This window comes from Lipotes vexillifer, unplaced genomic scaffold (genome assembly GCF_000442215.2).
Source record: "Lipotes vexillifer unplaced genomic scaffold, Lipotes_vexillifer_v1.1 scaffold490, whole genome shotgun sequence".
In the NCBI taxonomy this organism is placed as follows: domain Eukaryota; kingdom Metazoa; phylum Chordata; class Mammalia; order Artiodactyla; family Lipotidae; genus Lipotes; species Lipotes vexillifer.
The window spans coordinates 3,408,757-3,431,444 of record NW_006796397.1 but is presented as its reverse complement, the minus strand read 5'-3'; the positions used below and the strand labels follow the sequence as shown (position 1 = coordinate 3,431,444).

The window sequence follows — 22,688 nt, the reverse complement described above, 5'->3', positions numbered from 1 at the left end:
CCTGCGCGTCCGGAGCCTGTGCTCCACAACGGGAGAGGCCACAACAGTGAGAGGCCCGCGCAAACCCAAAAAAAAAAAAAAAAAAAAAATTCTTGGTTTTTCTTATGATTTAAAAACTTTAATTCAATCCTTTATCAGTCTTTATCTTTTACAGACTGAAGAGTTCAAATTTATTTAGTCAGTAATTTGTATTCTAATACTGTATTCTGTACTCTTAAATGAGACAGACTTCTCTACAAGGTAGTATAAATTTCCCTAGGCTTATGCTGATCATTTTAATTTTCATCATTTTTATCAATGAGACATTTCCTTATCTAGAAAACTTTCACTATAGCAGCACTGACTGACTTAAAATTGTAAAACATTAGAACTAAAGGGAACTAAGGTTAAATGCAACTTTCTACTTACAAATGAGGAAAATAAGATTCAGCGCTGGTAACAGACGTTCTTACACTAAAACAACTAAAAATCTAAGCTAGATCCAACAAAACAGTGCTCTTAAAACTACAGATCGGGGGCTTCCCTGGTGGCACAGTGGTTAAGAATCCGCCTGCCAATGCAGGGGACATGGGTTCTATCCCTTGTCTGGGAAGATCCCACATGCCACGGAGCAACTAAGCCCAAGCGCCACAACTACTGAGCCTGCGCTCTAGAGCCCGCGAGCCACAACTACTGAGCCTGCATGCCACAACCACTGAAGCTGGTGCGCCTAGAGCTCGTGCTCCACAATAAGAAGCCTGCACACTGCAATGAAGAGCATCCCCCACTCGCCACAACTAGAGAAAGCCCACGTGCAGCAAAGAAGACCAAATGCAGCCAAACATAAATAAATTTATACAAACAAACAAAAACTACAGATCAGGATCAACCAATTAAGGGGGTTGCTACCAGCATTTCAAAAAAGGAACAGAGTAGAAAATATCAGAGGCTTTTCATGTAGTGGGGATAAAAACTGTTTCCTAAAACTTTTGCTTCAGTTCTATGTATGTGGTGGATAATGTAAAATGCATTTATTACAGTGGTCAAAAATTTTGGAAATCATTCATGGATACAGAGAACAAACAAATGTCGATGAAATAGGTGAAAGGTAGATTAAGAAGTACAAACCTCCAGTTATAAAATAAAGAAGCCATAGAGATGTAAAGTATAGCATGAGGAATATGTTCAATAATATTGTATGGGGACAGATGGTTAACAGACTTATTGTGGTGATCATTCCATAACGTATGGAAATGTCAAATCACCATGTAGTATACCTGAAACTAATATAATACTATATGTCAACTATATTTCAATTAAAGAAAGATTTTGGAAGTCATTACAATAAAATAACTAATTCTATGAGTGAATTTTAAAATTTATTCTTATTTTTAAAGTATAATAAAAATAGTAATTATTAATAAAATTATAACTTAATATTATGATGGTGATAGAGCTTATTATTTATTACAACTCTCTAAGCTAATAAAAATATCTCTGCATTAAATACTTAATGCTGCCATCTAAAAAAAAGCCATTTTTCCCCTTTAAAAGAAGATAGGTTACGAATGTTATACCCCATACTATATGTGAACAGACTTTCTTTAAAATACCACATTTCTGTAGAGCTTATATGTACAATAGCTAGACAAGCTTTTTAAACGAATACTGAATTCCAGAATTCTGATCATTAGCACACATAAAAATATCAAACATTCTCTGTGAAAACACAGTGACCTCTAGTGGATTAGATAAACTGACGTAATCCTTGCCCCTAAGAATTTAGAAATTAAGGTAACACTGACGCATCCAGATATGAAAAATACATATTATACATAAATAAGGGCTATAGTTAAGCTATGTACAATGTGACAATTGTATATTTATAGATCACTCACTGGTTACTTCCAATCAAGAGGAATATGACGAAAGAATCCTAGCCTTGTTCAGAATCTATCACTAGCTTAAGAAATACACTTAGTCTTTCTGAGCTTGTTTGATATAAGGTTGGATTAAATTTTCTCTAAGGACCGTTTCAGTTCTTTCATTATGATCCTCTCTTTAATTCATCTTGTACACCAATGCCAAACTAAATTCTATTCAAAAACACTTGATATCTCCCCAGCACTTGAGGATATACCAAACTTAGCTTGGCTCCTTGATACGTATCATTATTTTCCATTTTTTCCCCAAACATATCCCTTATTTCAAGTGAGCTAATGTTCTCACTATCTATTTCCAATACCAACCTATTCCTATGAGTTTATTTTCTCACCTCTGCTAACAGTTTTTCATTATGCAATGCTTTATCCTCACTAACTTACATTACAGGTTCCCATTTGAATAAGTACAAACTTGTTTCACTCATGTGTATTTGTTTTGTCATCCCAATGAGATTTAAATTTAAACTCACAGGTTGGTTTTTACACATGTGTAGCCTGCTGGGTAGTAAGAGCATGCTATACACTTTAAATGTAAATTAAATTGATTAGTTTAGGGAAAACAAGGTCATTTTCGTCTTTCTTTTTTAAGTGAGGTAAGAAAGGGCATAGAGATACGGTAGAATTTCAAGAACTACAAATATAAAATGACAGAGCTTCATGTTTTGGGAAAATGTGGGCATTCTTAAGAGAGCATGGTAAGATTTTGGGAAAAGGTTAGAGGGAAGAACTGTTTTAAATTAACTGAAGGAAGTACCAATAACTATACCTGAAGAAAATAGAGATGACAGCAAAGGTGCTTTGATAAATGGTTTTGAAGCAGTATGAGTATGGGCTTAATGAGAGAGCTAACTTCAAGAAGTAGAGATCTCTGGAAGCAAAGTTAAGAACAACTCAAGGAAACACCGGTCTTAACACTGGGAAACGGAATATGTCACTCATTAGGACTGAGGAGGTAATGGGCAGCGCTGGTGAAAGAAATGTTAAGGAAAGAGAAAAAGTGATAGTTAGAAAGGTGCTCTTAGCTTCCCAGTCACTTTGGACAATGCTACAATCTTTTATCCTCCAAACAAGAAAGTTGGATAGGCTGCTAGAGAAATGATGAGCAATTTAGTCTCCATTATGTTGAATTCAATTAACAAAGGTCATACTGTAGTATATTTTACATATTCTGAACCACACAGAATTGGAGCAGCAGGCAAAGGTGTCTGCAAACAAAGGTACTGCCATCAGTAAAATTAATGCTAGTTGAACATACAGTAGTGTCACGTTACTTGTATATCAAATAAGACTTTAAGTTTATTTAGCACAGATCCTACTTTACCCCAAATAACCCTGCCTTGTGTTGTTATAATATTCTATATCAAATAGGAATTGAGACATTATCTCATTAATTTAAGCCTTTGTTTGGAATTTCTAGATAATACAGTTCAGTTACATAACAATAATTTGTTACTTTTTTAATATTATGTAATTTTCCCCTCAGTAATAAATTCTTTCAAATTCAGCAACTAATAAAATGTTATAAATGTTTAAACATTTCTCACAAGGCAAAATCCCAGGAATGTCTATAAACTTTTTTGCTAAAAATGACTCTTTAAATTGGCTTTCTTTAATTTTATTTTGTACCGATTTTTAATACAGATTAAATGAATTAGTAACCTGAACTTTTTAACATTAGTATATAGTTTCTTAACAACAAAGTGAGTTCAGTTGGATCCCAAAATCCAGTACCTTCTTAAAAAATTTATAATTCTTATCCCAGGATTATATTAACAGAATTAATAGAAATAACCATCACAATAGGAAGCAAAGTTCAGATTTTGTGCTTAAAGCTAAAACAGCAAACACATAACATTTGTACGTATTAATTTTCTGATTTTAAGTGTAAAATCCTCAAAAGCTCTGCTTGACCATTTCCCCACAATTAAAATGTGTACAGTAAATGCATTCCAAAGAAAACTATACCTACTTTTTGCATATCTCAAAAAATAGAAAGAAATTATTAGAATTTATGAACAAATGAATACATAATGATTTAAATTACCTTTCTTCTTCTCGAACCCACACTGGAGTTTTAGGAATTTGTGCTTCGAAAAATTTAGATGCTTTATAACAAAAGTTGCTGCAAAAACACTGAAAAGAACATTTTAAAACTAGCAAATTATTTTTTTCTTATTGTGAAATACAACTTATGTACAGAAGAGAATATAAAACACAAATATGTAGTTCACAGAAAAAAACAAAAACCCATGAACCTACCACCCAAGGTAAGAAGTAAGATTTAGTACCTTTGAAGGCTTCTATGTATCCCTCCCCAATGGTATCACTCTCCACATTCCCCAGAGGTAACCACTATTATAAATTTTGTGTTATTCATTCTTTTGCTTTCTTTTAGTGTTGCTACTTACATACATATCCTATAAAATATATCATTCGGTTTTGCCTATTTTTAAACTCTGTCTAAATGGAATCATATTGTTATGTATTCTTGCATTCTTCTGTTCCACATTATGTTTTTAAGACTCATTTGTGTAGCTATAGCTTATTCATTTACACTGTGTATTATATTCCATTGCCTAAGTACTAAGTTCCATTGCCTTTTAGTTACTATTTAAGGACAGTTGAGTTGTTTGTAATTTTTTGTTATCATTACAATGTTATTATGAACCTTTTTTTAATAACAATTTTTTAAATTAAAAAAATTGTGGTATAATACACAAAATTTACCACCTTAAGCATTTTTAAGTATATAGTTCAGTGGCATTAAGTACCTTCTTACTGTTTTGCAACCATCACCAACATCTAGCTCCAGAATTCTTTTCATCTTGCAAAACTGAAACTCCACACCCATTAAACCATAACTCCCCATTTCCACCTCCTCTGACAAAAACCATTCTACCTTCTGTCTCTATAAATTTGACTACTTTAATTACCTCATATAAGTAGAACCATATAATAATTTTCTTTTTGTGCTGGCTTATCTCACTTAGGATAACATCTTCAAAGTACATTCAGTTGTAGCTTGTGTCAGAATTTCCTTCCTTTTTAAGGTCAAATAATTATTCCATTCTATGTATGTACCATATTTTGTTTATCCTACTAGGAACATTTATACACATATATACTTGTGCATATGGGCAAGGATTTATACCAAAGAATAGAAAGAATGGTCACAAAGAATGCGTAAATTTGACTTTGCCAAACAGTTGCTCAAAAAGGTTGTACCAATTTTTGTTTGACTTGCAGTATAGAGAGTTACTAATGCTGGCAGGTTTTTATAATTTTGCTAATTTGGGGACTGTAAAAATGTAACCCAATGTGTTTTCATTTGCTATTTTCCTGATTACTGATAAGGCTGAGCATCTTTTCATATATTCATTAGCCATTCAAGTTCCTTCCGTAAAATTTTTTTAATTAAGTCTTTGTCTTTTTCTTAGATGACGTACTCTGGTTAGGAATCTATGATCAGTTACATGTGAGAAATATAACTCCTTCTGATTTGTAGCTTATCTTTTCACTCTCTTTTTAAAGAAACTTTTAATGAGCAAATGTTTTCTATTTTAATGTAAAAAAAAGTATCAATTTTTCCTCTATGGTCTATAGTTTTCTATCTTATTTAAGAAATTCTCTCTAGTCCAAGTTTATAAAGATATTCTCTCATACTGTCTTTGAAAAGGTATCTCTTTTACATCTAGGTCCTTAATCTACCTAAAATTGATCTTTGTATGTACACTGAAATAGGTGTCAGTTTTCATTATTTCCATATGGATAACTAATCATGCCAGTACAATTTATTTTTAAAAAATCCATCCTTTCTCCACTGATCTAAAATACTCCTGATGTCATATGTCCAGTGTCCACATAAGCAGTGAGTCCGTTTCTGGCTCTCTACTCTGTCCTATGATTCACTCGCCTGAATTTGTGCCAATATGCACTTTTAATTTTTAAAAGTTCACATATTAAGTAAAGTGTAAGCAAAGAGTTTTTTTTTAAACACCTTGAATGAAATATTTATAAATGAAAAACTTTTAACATGGCTATTTTCTAAAAGGCAAGATTTTAAACAGATATTTTTAGAATTCCATTTAGTATAATATTAAAAATTAACTGCCACATTGAAAATAGCCTTTAAACTTACCTTTCTTTCAGTAATATCATAGACTTTATTAGTTTTGGTAGAAATTTTATATTTCTGTTTTGGTACCTAAAGAAAAGAACATATGGCTTACAAAAGAATTCAAATAATAAACATGAACTTTACAGTTAACAAGAGTAAGTCATCTACATACCACATCTTTGGCTAACTCACATCATTAGTTCATGACCTGTTTCATTTACTGTTCTTTCTACACAGTATTTTGCTAAATATAAAAATTAAAAGTCTACATGTTAAAAAAAAAGTAGTTACTTACAATTCCTAGCTTCTTCTGACATAAGGGATAGCCACAGAGTTTGATAATAGAACGCTCATCCACGACATCACTATAATGAGCAGGTGTGATGAACTTCCCCTATAAAGAAATGAGAGGGGCATTTCCCCCCCTAGATTATTGGAAAAGTTTATTTATCAGCTCTTTAAGCCTTACCGACCTCATCTGAAAACACAGGGATCATAACAGTACCTATCTCATAGGTTTGATGTTAGAATCAGAAGAGAAAATAAAGGAAAAGTACTCAAAAAGTGCTTCTTGACACATACTAAGTACTCAGAAAATGTTAGCTATTATTTTAAAAAAAAAAAAAAAACCCACAAAGCCCAAAAAATTTCTACCATGGTAGACTGTGCATCCCTGTAGATTATACAATTCATGAAAGGAGGAAGAAGTGATGCTACAGTGACTGCTATACCAAAGGAAAATATTGATAGCATATTTTATTTAAAAAAAGTATTACTTGGGACTTCCCTGGTGGCACAGTGGTTAAGAATCTGCCTGCCAATGAAGGGGACACCAGTTCGAGCCCTGGCCCAGGAAGATCCCACATGCCACGGAGCAACTAAGCCCACGAGCCACAACTACTGAAGCCCGTGCGCCTAGAGCCCGTGCTCCTCAACAAGAGAAGCCAGCGCACCATAATGAAGAGCAGCCCCCCGTTCGCTGCAACTAGAGAAAGCCCGTGTGCAGCAACGAAGACCCAACACAGCCAAAAACAATTCAATAATAATAATAAAAGTATTACTCAAAAATAAACCAAATAATAAGATATAATTTTACCTATTTCTTAAAGCACAATCTCAAAAACAAAGTATACTAAAGGTGTCATTGTGACTCCTGAACAAATTTTTGTGCAAAATCTTCTATCTTCTGAAAAAGCTGTACAGAACAGTGAGGTGATAGTTATAAGCTAACGCCAGATATTTTCCTTTGATGTTTTCATGTTCAAATAATCTCAGTTCTTGAGACAAACCATTTCTGGTCTGTCTTTGTCTTTAACGTCATCAAGTATGGAGATTCTGATGCAGTTACCTATATGAATTTAAATATTGTCATATTTATATTCTTCTTCTCTAAGCCACACTAAGAATTATTTCTGCAATAAAAGTTCTGAGCTGTAATTTTCCATTTCTTTTTTCTCTTAAGGATTATGAGGATATAACAGACATTTCCATTCAAGTTTTTTTTTTTTTTTTTTTTTGCGGTACGCGGGCCTCTCACTGTTGTGGCCTCTCCCGTTGCGGAGCACAGTCTCGGGACGCGCAGGCTCAGCGGCCATGGCTCACCGGCCCAACCGCTCCGTGGCATGTGGGATCCTCCCGGACCGGGGCACGAACCCGTGTCCCCTGCATCGGCAGGCGGACTCTCAACCACTGCACCACCAGGGAAGCCCTCCATTCAAGTTTTTAATGCAATAAGCCATTAAAGAAAAAAAAAAAAAGTTTTTTAATGCAGATGATAATTCTCTTATGTGTTAAACTATAAATGGTCTATATTTCAGGTTTTTAAAATATCAAAATTAATGAAATTACATTAACAAAAATAACGATCTTCCATTACTAAAATAGAATAACATACAGAATATGAAAAGTGACATGGGGATCAGCAGTGCAAAGCAATGAAAATCGGTTGAGATTAGCAGACTGGTTAAAAGAACTAGCACGAAGGGGTAAAATATGCATGTTATCTCTCTTTAGTACATTTTAAAGTCCCTATAAAACAAGGAATGCATAATAGTTGATTATTTTTAAATGCATAAATTCTATAGCATGTAGCTGACAACAGATTCAAAGATTTCAATAATGCAAAGAAGTTTCACATTACACATATTTAAAGATCTTATACAACAAAAGTAATAATTTATCAACACATACACACTCCCTTAGGAATTCTTCTGTAATATTCTCTTCTAAAAGCTGTTCAACAAAACGTAGAGCTTTTCTCTCAAACTCAATCTTCTTTCTGACAACTGCTTCTAGTTCGGCTTTCCTAAAATTAAAAAAAATATGTATTTTTTTTACATATTATAAAGGTTATAAAGGTTATTCTACTTGTAAGGTTTCGCATAGCTAATTTTCTATATGTTAAAATACAACACTAACAACTTACTATTTTGCTATTTAAGTTAAATGTATATTTTTAAATGCTGTTTCTTTCGATCCAATACTTTTCAAAAAGGAAACAAGCTACTTGTTACACTGCACACATTGATGTCTGCCATAACAACAGGATTATTTGACTTCCAGAGCTCAGAGGACAAGGAAGAACTTAGAGTCTCCTACAGAAAAGAAAATGAGGGGAAATCTTTTTGCCAGTTAGATTTTATACTCTATCACTCCTGTGTGTACCTAAAAATGGAGGTTTTCCCCTGAAATCGTTAGAAATCAGAAGTGACTGGAGAGGTAAAAGAGGATTTCGGCTGTTCTTTTAAGTAAAAATTTCTTTGTGCTAATTCTCAAAAGTTAAGTAGTGGCTGGCCCAGTCTGACAGGACAGAGTCATATTTGCAAAGAAGTATTTACTTACTTTTGTTGTAAAGTCTTATTAAATAACTATACTGATATGACTATATAGTTTAGGAAAACAACAATCTTCCTAGGAGGGCTGGACCTTATCCTGGCACCAGTGGGAGGGACTCTGTCAGCCTTTGCTGGCCCCATGAATACACATCATGAATATAAAAGCAGAGGCTATCTGATCAAACAATGGCCCTAGGACAGTGGTTCTCAAGTCTAGCTGCACTTCAGGATCATCTGATGAGATTTTTTAAAAAGATACCATGCTTAGGTCCCACTGCAGGCTAATTAAATCACAATCTTTGAGGACAGGGCCTGGTTACTGGTGTTTTCTTAAGTGTTCCAGATAATCTTAGCGTGTAACAGGGCTGAGAACCACTGCCATGGGACCAAAGATACCAACTATCTCGGTGACTTATCTGCTCCTTTCCTACACTACTTTCTACTTGCCTACCAGAACAACCTTTGCTGCCCTCTTGGACATTGACTAGGCTCTCATACCTGGAACTAGAATGTACTCACTTTTTCTCCCTTCCTTCACTGACTTCCAAGACTTTAGACTCTAGTTCTTGGCCTGGAGCAATATGTCTTACAAAAACAATTTGGAGAAATGACACAAGATTGCCAGCTGGGGACAAACAGGGACATTAAAACAAGAAAAAACTTGCAATTAACACCTGTTCTCCCACAATTTCATAAAGACCAATCTTACGTCATATATGTAAAAAAGACATGGACAGAGATTAAAAGACAGTTCTTTGTATTGAATATATATATTCAGCTTTAAGACAAACATTATTTTATTTTTCTCATTTTGCTGCCTACCACTAAAAGCTATGTCATATACTAAGATCAGAACAGAATGTACATTAGGAGTTGCTAACTTAAGCAGTTAATCACCTCAACCTGCAGGAACAGCCGCACTCCTCTTAACTGATGGATACCTACAGCTGTATCCCATGGATAGCCCTGTCTCACTGCTGCTCTCTAACCCAAATGACAGGTAGTGTGGTGTATGGCAGTGGTTCTCAAACTTTTTGGTTTCAGTGCTCCTTTATACTCTTAGCTTTCGCTTATATAGATTATATCTGTTGATATTTACCATACTAGGATTAAAGGTGAGAAAAATTTCAAGCATTCATTTATTAATTCATTTAATAGGAATGCACCCATTATATGTTAACATATTTTTTAAAATCAATTTATTATTTATTTTTGGCTGCACTGGGCCTTTGTTGCTGTGCACGGGCTTTCTCTAGTTGCTGCGAGTGGGGGCTACTGTTCGTTGCGGTGCATGGGCTTCTCACTGTGGTGGCTTCTCTTGTTGCGGGGCATGGGCTCTAGGTGCACGGGCTTCCGTAGTTGTGACACATGGGCTTAGTAGTTGTGGCTTGCAGGCTCTAGAGCACAGGCTCAGTAGTTGTGGTGCACGGGCTTAGTTGCACCGCGGCATGTGAGATCTTCCCGGACCAGGGCTTGAACCCGTGTCCCCTGCATTGGCAGGTGGGTTCTTAACCACTGAGCCATCAGGGAAGTGCTTGACATATTTTTAAGTGAAAAATTTATTGTGAAGAGAGGAATTGTTTTATATTTTTGCAAAGCTCTTTAATTTCTGGCTTAATACTATTCACCTGGATTGAATGTAGAAGAATTTTTCAGTTGGAATAAATTTATGAAGGATCACTCCTTTCAACAACTAGTTGGCTACCCCAAGGATTTTTAATTGTTTCATCATCCTGGGTGATCTGCTCAAAATACATTTCAGCTTATCTATATTCTTCAAATCATAGTGCTTAGAATAAAATATAATCTCAAGCTTGTGGTCAGATCCATGTTGAAGAGAGTTGCAAATTACATTGTTATCATTATCAACTAAACTTTACTTTTGTATTTGGTTGGCCAAAAGGTTTGTTAGGTTTTTTTCATAAGATGGCTCTAGTAGCACTTCGTTGTCTTTAACTTCATTCGAAACAATTTTGTTAGATTGTATGTGACAGCTGTCATATCAGCATATGTTAAAAAAAAAAAACTTATCAAAATTGGTGAATTTTTGTGTAGCCATTTTAACATTGAAGATGGAAGAAAAATGCAACATTTTTGGCATATTATGCTTTATTATTTCAAGAAAAGTAAAAACACAACTGAAACGCAAAAAAAGATTTGTGCAGTGTACGGAGAAGGTGTTGGGACTGATCAAACGTGTCAAAAGTGGTTTGAGAAGTTTCGTGGTAGAGATTTCTCACTGGATGATGCTCCACAGTTGGGTGGACCAGTTGAAGTTGACAGCAATTAAATTGAAACAATAATTGAGAACAATCAACGTTATACCACTAGGGAGATAGAAGATACACTCGAAATAGCCAAATCAAGCCTTGAAAATCATTTGCACCAGCCTGGTTATGTGAATTGCTTTGATGTTTGGGTTCCACATAAGTTAAGTGAAAAAAACCTTCTTGACCAGAACTTCCCTGGTGGCGCAGTGGTTAAGAATCCGCCTGCCAATGCAGGGGACACAGGTTCGAGCCCTTGGTCCGGGAAGATCCCACGTGCTGAGCAGCAACTAAGCCTGTGCACCACAACTACTGAGCCTGCGCTCTACAGCCCGCAAGCCACAACTACTGAAGCCTGTGTGCCGAGAGGCCATGCTCCACAACAAGAGAAGCCACTGCAATGAGCAGCCCGTGCACCGCAGCGAAGAGTAGCCTCTGCTCACCGCAATTAGAGAAAGGCCGCGCACAGCAATGAAGACCCAACGCAGCCAAAAATAAATAATTAAAAAAAAAAATACCCTTCAGAAAAACAAAAAAAACCCTTCTTGACTGTATTTCCGCATGAGATTCTCAACTGAAACGTAATGAAAACATTCTGTTTTTAAAACAAACCGTGATGGGCAATGAAAAGTGGATACTGACAACAGTGTGGAATGGAAGAGATCACGGGACAAGTGAAATGAAACCACCACCAACCATACCAAAGGCTGGTCTTCATCCAAAGAAGGTGATCTGTGTATGGTGGGATTGGAAGAGAGTCATCTATTATGAGCTCCTTCCAGAAAACCAATTAATTCCAACAAGTACTGCTCCCAGTTAGACCAACTGAAAGCAGCATTCGATGAAAAGCGTCCGGAATTAGCCAACAGAAAACTCATCATCTCTCATCAGGATAACACAAGACCGCATGTTTCTTTGATGACCAGGCAAAAACTGTTACAGCTTGGCTGGGAAGTTCTGATTCATCCACCCAATTCACCAGACATTGCACCTTTGGATTTCCATTTATTTCGGGCTTTACAAAATTCTTTTAATGGAAAAAATTTCAATTCCTTGGAAGACTGTAAAAGGTACCTGGAACAGTTCTTTGCTCAAAAAGATTAAAAGTTTTGGTAAGATGGAATTATGAAGTTGCCTAAAAAATGGCAGAAGGTAGTGGAACAGAAGGGTGAATAAGATGTTCAATAAAGTTCTTGGTGAAAATGAAAAATGTGTCTTTTATTTTTACTTAAAAAACTGAAGGCACTTTTTGGCCCACCCAATAGTATTTCCTAAAGCCAATTCACTATAATCATGCTGCTCCACAGGAGAATACTCTTCAAAACAGATCTCAAATTTATCTGATTTCTCCACTCCCAAATGATCAGTAACCCTAACATCTTACAACTTTTAAAACTTAAATTCTACTACTTTATTAAAGTTTTCCCATTTGCACTTAGAAAATCTGAATTTCTCACCATGGCCTACCAGGTACTGTTTGAATGGAACCCACCTCTAACCTTTTCCTATCCTGCTTTCTTCCTTTGCTCAGAATGCTGCATAGCACCCTCAGCATCTCTCTTTTTTTAATGACTAAGCTTTTTCTTGTCACACATATTGCCACTTCTGGCTGGCGGTCTCGCCTCACTACTCTTGGTCTGGTAAATGCCTACTTAGCCTTCAGGTCTTAGTTTAATTATTACTTTCTTGGAGAAGCCTTTCACTGAAAACCTACCACCCTTCCTGTCAACCTCCAGCTTTACTGGACCCCGGTTTCTAGTTCCTCCATCACAGTCTTTTCCTTTATAGCACTTATCATAATTTGTAATTATGTATTTATTTGTGATAATTTAATTGATATTTCTCTGTTCCACTAGACAGGAACTGTGTGTATTCTGTTCAAAATCATATCCTCAGGGCCTCTGAAACCATACAACTCCCAGAAGAGAACACAGTCAGAATACTCTTTGCCATAAAACTCAGCAATATTTTTTTGTATCTGTCTCCTAAGGCTAAGGAAGCAAAAGCAAAATTAAACAAATGGGACCTAATTAAACTTAAAAGCTTTTGCACAGCAAAGGAAGCCACCCACAAAACGAAAAGACAACCTACTGAATGGGAGAAAATATTTGCAAATTGTATGACCAATAAGGGGTTAATACCCAAAATATATAAACAGCTGATACAACTCAATATAAAAACAAACAAACAACCCAATTAAAAAATGGTCAGGAGACCTGAATAGACATTTTCCCAAGGATATATACATGGCCAACAGGAGCATGAAAAACTGCTCAACACTGCTAATCATCAGAGAAATGCAAATCAAAACCACAATGAGATATCACCTCACACCTATCAGAATGGCTATCATCAAAAAGTCTACAAATAACAAATGCTGGCGAGGATGTGGAGAAAAGGGATCCCTCCTATACTGTTGGTGGGAATGTAAATTGGTACAGCCACTATGGAAAGTACAGAGGTTCCCTAAAAAACTGAAACTAAAACTACCATATGATCCAGCAACTCCACTCCTGGGTATATATCTGAAGAAAATTACAACACTAGTTTGAAAAGATACATGCCCTGCAATGTTCATAGCAGCATTATTTACAATAGCCAAGATATAGAAGCAATCTAAGTGTCTATCAACAGATGAATGGATAAAGAAGATGTGGTTTATACATGCCATGGAATACTACTCAGCCATAAAAAAGAATGAAATTCTGCAATTTGCAACAATGTGGATATACCCAGAGGGTATCATGCTTAGTGAAGTAAGTCAGACAGAGAAAGACAAATATTATATGAAATCACTTATATAGAGGACAAACTAGTGGTTACCAGTAGGGAGACAGCAGGGGGAGGGGCAAGACTGGGGTATGGGATTGAGAGATACAAACTATGTATAAAATAAATAAGCAACAAGAAGGTACTGTACAGTACAGGGAAATTTAGCTATTATTTTTTAATATTATCAATATTATTTTACATGGAGTATAATCTACAAAAATATTTACTCTCTATGTTGTATATCTGAAACTAATATAACATTGTAAATCAACTATAGTTCAATTAAAAAAATCAATAAAAAACATACCCTCAGGGCCTAACATAAATCTGGCATGTCTTACATTTAGTAAATAATTTTTGAAAGAATGAGTAAATTAAGGCCAAAGCCAATACTTTATAAAATGATACCTTATAGATACGTATACTTTAATCATCGTCATAGACTACATCTATTCTAAAAACCTTTTTGACAGATAAAGCCTTTTTAGGAGATGCCTATAAACAGTACAGGACAACTTTTTGCTGAAAATATGGACATGATGTAAACAAACAACAACAACAAAAAAGGTTTCTTGGAGTCTCTGGCATATAATGCAAAAAAAGGAGACTATGTGAAGAGATGAAAAAAAAGTACCTGGTTAATTCAGGAATGTTCATTCCCATTGACATCTTTCTACAGATACTCATACCTTCACCAGCAATCTAAAAGTGTCCATTGGACTTTCTTAAGGTGTGGAATAGGGAAAATAACAATCTATGTTAGAATTTATCGTACTTCCCAGATCTTCCCCTTCTCTCAAAATAATTTTCTCTGAGGTAGCACCCATTATTGTTTTTAAAAATGGTTCAATTAATATGTGATTAACAGATAAGTGAAAGCAGCTGTCTGAGCAGTTCTCATACCTTTTAGAAGCGTCTTCTTGTTTCAAGGCACTTGTCTGCTTAGCACCTATAATTAAAGAAATAAAAAAAAGTAGGTCAAGTCTACACAAACACACCAGGTTACAGGACAGATTCTTGCCCAAATAAACTGTAGACCACCTTTTCTTCTTTTCCACACATTTCACTTCCAATCCTGTGTGAAAATCAAATGAAATGGGAAAGGAATCCAATTTGGTTTTGCAAACTAATTATTTTTCTTGGTTAAAATGTATCTCTCTCAGGATTGATTTTTCTTGTATCACAGTAGCATAGCTAAGCACTCCTGAAAGCCCGAGATCTGGGTACTTCTAGGGGCAACCGCTCTCCATCCCCCTAAATGTTCGCTCCCGGGCAAGAGGGGTCTGACACCTCAGAGAACCAGGGCACCAGCACCAAAGCAGCAGCACATCTGGAAGAAGGACCAGTGCCTGAGTCGAGGTCAGCTACACTCGGCCTACCGATGCTGCCCTGGTCACTTGTCCATTCTGGCGACCCCAGCTGCAGGCTCCCAGGACCTCTACTTCTCATTCCCTCAGAGCCTGGACACAGCCCATTCTGGGGGAAATCTCGGAACACTAGTGTAAAGAGGTGGGGGTCTGGCCGAAGGTCTTTCCCAGAAGGCCAGAGTTCGGCGGTGGGAATCTCTCGGCCTTCTCTGCCCCGAAGACCTCCTCCCCTGAGCAACCTTTCGGGAGCGCCCCGCACGCCTCAGTCTGGAATTCTGTCGGGGACCAGTTCTCAGTTCCAAACGTAGGAAGGCCCTTCTTCCTACCTGCGACGTTTCGGGAGGCGCGAGGACCCCGGGCCTTACGGCTGGCAGAGCACTCCCCGACCCAGTCGGCCATTGGGAGCGTCGTCGGCGTCGGAACCGGCCCAGGAGCCTTTCCCCCAAGACTCCGCCTCCCGTCGCGTAGCGCGGGGCGGGGCCGGCTGGGGTGGGGCGGGGCCGGGAAAGCGGCCTTCTCTGCCGGAGGAGGAGGAGGAGGAGGAGGAGCCGGAGGAGAAGGAGGGCGGTGAGAGGGACGAGAGGCCTGGCGGGTAAGTGGGTGTACCGGGGGTCCTGGGCGGCCGGGGCTCGCGGTGGACGGTGAGTCTCAGAAAACCCGGCGCCGCGAGCCGAGCGCCCCCGCGAGGTCTGGGGCCCGAAGGCCGACGCAGGCAGGAACCGGGAGAAATGGCTTCCCTTGGATGCCGCCTGCACGCGCGCTGGGGTTTTATCCGCCCTGGAGCGCGCTGCTGTGAGGATACTACCGACCCCCCGCCCCTCCTGCGGGGCGTGGAACGGGCCTTCCCTCCGGGGGAAACGATGGCCTGTGGGAACGCAACGGTGTAGTCCTGAGGGCGGCCTGTTGCCTTGCCTCCGTGCGCTACAGTGATTTCACTAGCTCGATTGATTATACTGGGGGGACTACATCTCGTACAAATGCCCTGGTCACACTTGGCGGTGGAGGACATCTCAACTCTCACCCCCTCCGGGTGAGCTGTGTTGCACTCCATTTTCTGTCAAGTGGGACGTTAAAAAATAAAAAATTCCCTGATGATTAGAACTGATTTCAGGCCCACCTTTTGGAGAAAAAAAGACTGCCTTTTTAAGCCCTTGTAGTCCAAATTTGCGCTGCCTCTTGGGAGTGCACTAGAGGATTTTTTTTTTCCTTGAGTTTATCTTTCAAAATTATGCTCCAGGGAAACTTAAAAGATGAAACAGGAGGCTTTTCTTTTTTTAAATTTTCTTAGGCTAACATACTAACTTTCAGTAAAACCATTTCAGCTTTAAAACTTTCAATTTTCTTTATTGTATTTATTAATAATCAGAATGAAACAACTTATTAATATTTCAATATAGTATTGCTGATAGTTAACAGTTTGTCTTATGTTAGTACATTTCAGCATCAAAACTAGGAAAAAAAGAAGGAATGGCTGTGGAGGAACTTCATTCCATAATAAAGAGATGTGTAAGTAATTTTTTCTTTTTCTTTTTATGAAGTTAAATAATCTTCCAAAATATGGGCAGAGCACAGATTACTTTTAATTACATCTGCGGTCACTCAAATTGTTAATCTTCTTTAATCCTTGCTTTTTTTTGACCTATGAATAAATAGCATGAAGGCAGGAAGACAGATTGGAGTATGTCACTTGGAGAAATAATCTTTATAATTTTAGTACTGATCCTTCTCATAGATTTCTTTGGTACAGTGGATTTCAAGATGATTTATTAAAGTATTTTTAGGCTAATCCTAATTTTCATATATACACTTATGTGCACCTTATCTAGAATTTAAACATTTCTTTTTTTAGAGAGAGATAAAATAAGTCAAGTAGTTATTGAATTTTCATTTGCCTAAAATTACTGGATTTTTTTTGTTTATTTTGTTTTTGCCAGCAAATCCTAGAAGAGCAGGACTTTAAAGAGGAAGATTTTGGCCTGTTTCAGTTAGCAGGCCAAAGATGCATAGATGAAGGGCACATAGATCAGCTATTAGAAATTATTCAAAATGAAAAGAATAAGGTAAGTATAATCTTTGTATGTACTTTTCAGGAAGAGAATAGCCACATGATGCTATTATTCATCCATTTATTTTTTTCAGCAAACATTTAAGAATCAACTTAAATTTCCACAGTAGAAAACTGTGGAAAATAAAAAGGAATTAGGACTAATTATATACTTTAAGGTGCTTACAGTCTGGTGGAAGAGATACACATGTAAAGAACTAGCAATAAGGAGGCAGAATAAACAGATACTTTGTATCTGTTACTCATTTAGCTTCTCCAGAATAAGTGTTATAGTTGAAATATAAGTAAAATGCTTTAGAAGAGTGGGGATTACTTCTGGTTTAGAGATCAAAGTGGTATTTGAATTAGCAATTTACACTGAGAAATGTAAGTATCAGCCAATCTACATATTCATTTTTGGTCATCAGCACATTCTTTTCCTTCAGCCAGGTGTATATGGGAAACCAAATATTAAGTAAGATCATATTTTGGGAGAGCTGGATGACCTTACTGGCCAATATCATCCAGCTACAATTGTCTGAGAAATCATTCTGCACAATGAGAAAGGATGTTTTTGGGATCAGGAACAGCTGGGACACAGTGTTGACAACACTGCCTAATTTTGTGTCTTTGAACCCCTCCCCCATCCCCACCCCTCTCTTCTTATATAAGGGAAGATCATCTTCTTTCCAGGGACATAATCATTCTTCATTTATAGTCCTATTTATTTATACAGAAGTTTTCTTTTTGGGGACTTCCCTGGCAGTCCCGTGGTTAAGACTCTGTGCTTCCATTGCAGTGGGTGCAGGTTTGATCCCTGCTCAGGGAACTCTGATCCCCCATGGTATGCGGCATGGCCAAAAAAAAAATTTTTTTTTCTTTCTTTGTTGATATCACAATCTAGTCATGCTGGCCTAGGATTATATCCAGGGCACCTTGATTGTATTTAGGAGATTACTAAAACTTTTTAATCATACATTGTTATAGAATCTCTTACTAGTTCAAAGGTCTTATCCCTTTTTATTTATAATTTTTTAAAATAACAATTAGCACATTTTATATAGTACATTTGTTTTTGATATGTGTTTATAATACCTTTGTAGCCCCAAATAAAATAAATTTAATGCTTTCTTTAACTCCTTGATTTTTCCCAATTGCATTCTCAGAGGATTATCTTTGAGAGTACCTTACTTTTAGCTAATAATAAAATTAATAAAAGCTAATAATATTTATTGAGATCTACTATGTGCCAGGTGCTGTCTTAGGTGCTTTACATCTTTTAACTCACTTAGTCTCTCCTGAATCCCTTGAGATAGGATTTTCTAGATAAGGAAAGAGTCACTGAATGATAAGTGGTTTGCACAAAAGTATCAGCTTTTATGTGGCATCGGGCATTCAGACCTGTGCAGCCTGTTTCCAGAGCTCTTAACGATTCTGCTCTGCCTCTGGTTAGCACAGTGTAGCACTTGAAAGGAAGTTTTAGAGTAGAAGAGAGAGGACTGATTGTGAGGGTGAGAGAGTGAGGTGACAAAGGTGATGGGGTTTCTAGCCTCTGAGAAGACAATACATCCTGAACAGAAACAGGCAACTTAAGGAGGAGAGAAAGTTCCCTGGCAGAGGACAAATAAGTTGGCATTGTTTGGCAACGTTGAGTTTAAGATGCAGCAGGCAATCGAAAAGTAATGTTTAGAGCTCAGTAGAGAAATACAAGATTAAGATGTAGATTTGTGTGTCACTTTTAGAGATTAAGTGATTGTGATAGACTTAAGCATAGTGAGGCCTAACCTTGATAGCTTGAGGATCACCTTTGTAATGTAGTCTTCTAAATTCAAAGGTTCAGATATTGATAAGACAGAGTTTAAAACTGCACCTTAGTTTACTTTGCAGGTGACACAATCAAGATTGATCAAGATTTACTATTAATCTGCTTTGTGTAAAAAAATTTTTTTAAAGTCACAGGAATGGTAGTTTGTCCTAAGACACTACAGTGCAGGGGTTTTCAACATCAGCACTGTTGATATTTAGTAATTTGGAAAAATTATATGTGTTATAATAATATATAACATAAATTCCCGATTAGTAAAGACCTAAATATTAAAAGTCAGGCCACAGAAAAGATAGAAGAAAACAAGACATAATATCAGATCTTTGGAGAGAGGATAATTTGTCATGCTTAGAAGTAATAGACATCATTCAACCTGTATTTGTGGAACATCTATTTTTTTTTTTTTTTTTGCGGTACGCGGGCCTCTCACTGTTGTGGCCTCTCGCATTGCGGAGCACAGGCTCCGGACGCGCAGGCTCAGCGGCCATGGCTCACGGGCCTAGCCGCTCCGTGGCACGTGGGATCTTCCCGGACCGGGACACGAACCCATGTCCCCTGCATCGGCAGGCGGACTCTCAACCACTGCGTCACCAGGGAAGCCCTGGAACATCTGTTTTGTAACAGGCCCTACTCTAGATGCTGGGAATAGATACAGTAATGAACAAAAATCAGTGCCCCATATGGATCTTAAATTCTGGCAAAGACAGATAAATCATTTAGTAAGTTAGAAAGTGATAAATTCTATAGAGAATAATGCAGCATGGTTAGGGGGATGGGTTGTGTTGGGTGAAATTGCACAGAAACTTGAAGGAAGCAGAGACAGTCCCACAGTAAGCTATGGGACTGTCTGGGTAAGAGTGTGCCAGGCAGAAGAAAAAACTAGTGCAAAAAGAATATTCAGAGAGATCAATGGAACTGTCTATCCCATTAGATAAAAAACATGATTGTTTTGCTATTTGTTTAAAAAAAATCAATTTAAGCCTTCATTTTATGCCATGTTTCCAATGTAAATCTTACTGAATAAAAAGAAAGGCGATATATGTGTGTGTGTGTGTGTGTGTGTGTGTTTGTATGAGTATATATATGTATATATATGTGTATACGTATAAGAATATGTGTATATATATATTTTTTCTAATTTAAATGAGTGTTTATGTATCTCAAGGGGAAAGCCATTTTAGACCTAAAAGCACTAGAAAAGGGACCAAAGAAAAAAAAAATCACTGTATTTTGCTGTATAAAAAATTAGGACAACCAAAAAACCAAATGACAATTTGTCGTAAATACAGTGAAGTGAATATTAACATATAGGGACCTCATGCAGGTTGGTAAGACAAACACTAAAACTTCCAGTTGATAAATAAAGATGTAAACAGATAGCATCTCCTCTTTTCCGAACTATGTATCCACATACCCTGACATTTTTCTGTTGCTAGTTCTCTAGGACACGTTAAGTCCTAGCACAATGCTATTTCCGAGCCTTGAATGTATTTCCCACCTATCTATGCCTGATAAACATCTGTTTCTTTAACAAGCCTTAGCATAGCTATCACCTATTCTGGGAAGCCTTTCTTGCCTTCCCCAGGTAGAAGTGACTGTTCTCCTGCTATACTTTAGCATTTTTTAAAAAATTAATTAATTTATTTATTTTTGGCTGCGTTGGGTCTTCGTTGCTGCGCGCGGGCTTTCTCTAGTTGCAGCAAGCGGGGGCTGCTCTTCATTGCAGTGCATGGGCTTCTCATTGCGGTGGCTTCTGTTGATGCAGAGCACGGGCACTAGGCGCACGGGCTTCAGTAATTGTGGCATGCAGGCTCAGTATGTGTGGCTCACGGGCTCTAGAGTGCAGGCTTAGTAGTTGTGGCACACGGGCTTAGTTGCTCCTCGGCATGTGGGATCTTCTCGGACCAGGGCTCGAACCTATGTCCTCTCCATTGGCAGGCGGATTCTTAACCACTGCGCCACCCGGGAAGTCCCTCCTGCTATACTTTATACTCTACCTTTATTACCTTATAAGACTGGGGTCACAGAGGGGGTATTGTACCAGTTGTCTTCTTCCTAGATGTATTTTCTTTCAAACGAACCTAGAATGTAAACTCTATGAGGATCGATTTTTTTTTTTTAAAGCAGTACTTCTTTTTTTTTTTCTTTTTATAATTTATTTTATTTATTTGGTCGCCCTGAGTCTTAGTTGCAGCAGGCATGCTTCTTAGTTGCGGCACACCGGCTCCTTAGTTGTGGCCTGCGAACTCTATTAGTTGCGGCATGCGTGTGGGATCTAGTTCCCTGACCATGGAGATCAAACCTGGGCCCCCTACATTGGGAGTGTGGAGTCTTAACCACTGCACCACCAGGGAAGTCCTGAGGATAGATTTCTTATCTGATGTGTTTCTTGCTTTATTTCCTGCATCTAGAATATTCTAGGGACCTGACATATATGCTTGATAAATACTAATGAGTTGAAGTAGAATGCAGGCCAGAGAAATCAAGTATATTGTTATGGTTTTGAAAATCAGTGATTTTGCTCTAGAGTGGCTTGTATTTTCTCCTTTGAAAAGTTCTTTATGAGCTATAACTTAGATTTCTAAGTTTAAAATGGGTAGTAGGGAATTTCTGTTTATTAAAGTTGATTTTGAAAAAGCCTAAATTAAGAAAGAGAACTTTAAAAAATAGGCCAGGGGAAAGTGGAAAACGAATACACTTGAAGGGAAAATAGAGTTTGGCTAGAAAACTGGCTTTCCTGCCTTAAAAAGAGAATGACACTGACATTTCATTTTGCATTGCAACATTTTCTATTTTGCATTGGATTTCAATAAGCTGAACACTTACAGTAAAACATGTCACCACGTTCTAATCACGAGAAGCAAATGACTGAAAAAGTTTTTCTACTTAATGGAAAATTTCTAGAAATTGTTACTCAGTCATTAAAATGTTCTGGTATCTCCTTTTATCTTTTAAGTCATCCAAAGGCCAGGTGTTGAGAAATTGGGGTGAAGCCTTTCCCTTTGCTCCAAACAATTGGCAGCCTATAATACACCTTTTTTTTTTTTTTAATTTATTTTTCACTGCGTTGGGTCTTCATTGCTGCATGTGGGCTTTCTCTAGTTGCGGCGAGTGGGGGCTGCTCTTCGTTGTGGTGCGCAGGCTTCTCATTGTGGTGGCTTCTCTTGTTGGGGAGCATGGGCTCTAGGCGCGTGGGCTTCAATATTTGTGGCGTGTGGGCTCAGTAGTTGTGGCTCGTGGGCGCTAGAGCTCAGGCTCAGTAGTTGTGGCGCATGGGCTTAGTTGCTCCATGGCATGTGGGATTTTCCTGGACCAGGGCTCAAACCCGTGTCCCCTGTATTGGCAGGCGGATTCTCAACCACTGTGCCACGAGGGAAGCCCTAGAGGAACTATTTAAAAACTGGGAAAGACCAAATTACCTGGTTAAAAGTAAAGACCCATTTGCCTTTCCTCAGTGAAAGTATTAAAAAGTATTTTAGAATGCTGTTACCTGTTAACACCCAACCCTAGGAAGTCAATGGTGAGATGTTCATGGATTCA

The 22,688-nt window shown here is 37.6% G+C and overlaps 2 protein-coding genes across 3 annotated transcripts in view; one reads left to right on the top strand and one right to left on the bottom strand.

Annotated features, from left to right (window-relative positions):
• RPAP2 (RNA polymerase II associated protein 2) overlaps positions 1–15,678 on the bottom strand; it is an 80,943-nt gene extending 65,265 nt beyond the window's left edge. The window contains 6 exon segments of the mRNA XM_007468556.1: positions 3,967–4,055; positions 6,061–6,126; positions 6,335–6,433; positions 8,230–8,344; positions 14,816–14,861; positions 15,606–15,678. Coding sequence (XP_007468618.1) covers positions 3,967–4,055; positions 6,061–6,126; positions 6,335–6,433; positions 8,230–8,344; positions 14,816–14,861; positions 15,606–15,678 — 488 coding nt within the window.
• A 1,041-nt stretch (positions 15,679–16,719) lies between these two features.
• Positions 16,720–22,688, top strand: part of GLMN (glomulin, FKBP associated protein) — a 42,630-nt gene continuing 36,661 nt past the window's right edge. For both annotated transcript variants that reach the window (XM_007468535.1, XM_007468534.1), the window contains exons 1-2: positions 16,720–16,785; positions 17,214–17,339. In XM_007468535.1, the coding sequence (XP_007468597.1) occupies positions 16,747–16,785; positions 17,214–17,339 (165 nt within the window). In that variant the 5' untranslated portion in view covers positions 16,720–16,746. The remainder of the gene's footprint in view (positions 16,786–17,213; positions 17,340–22,688) is intronic.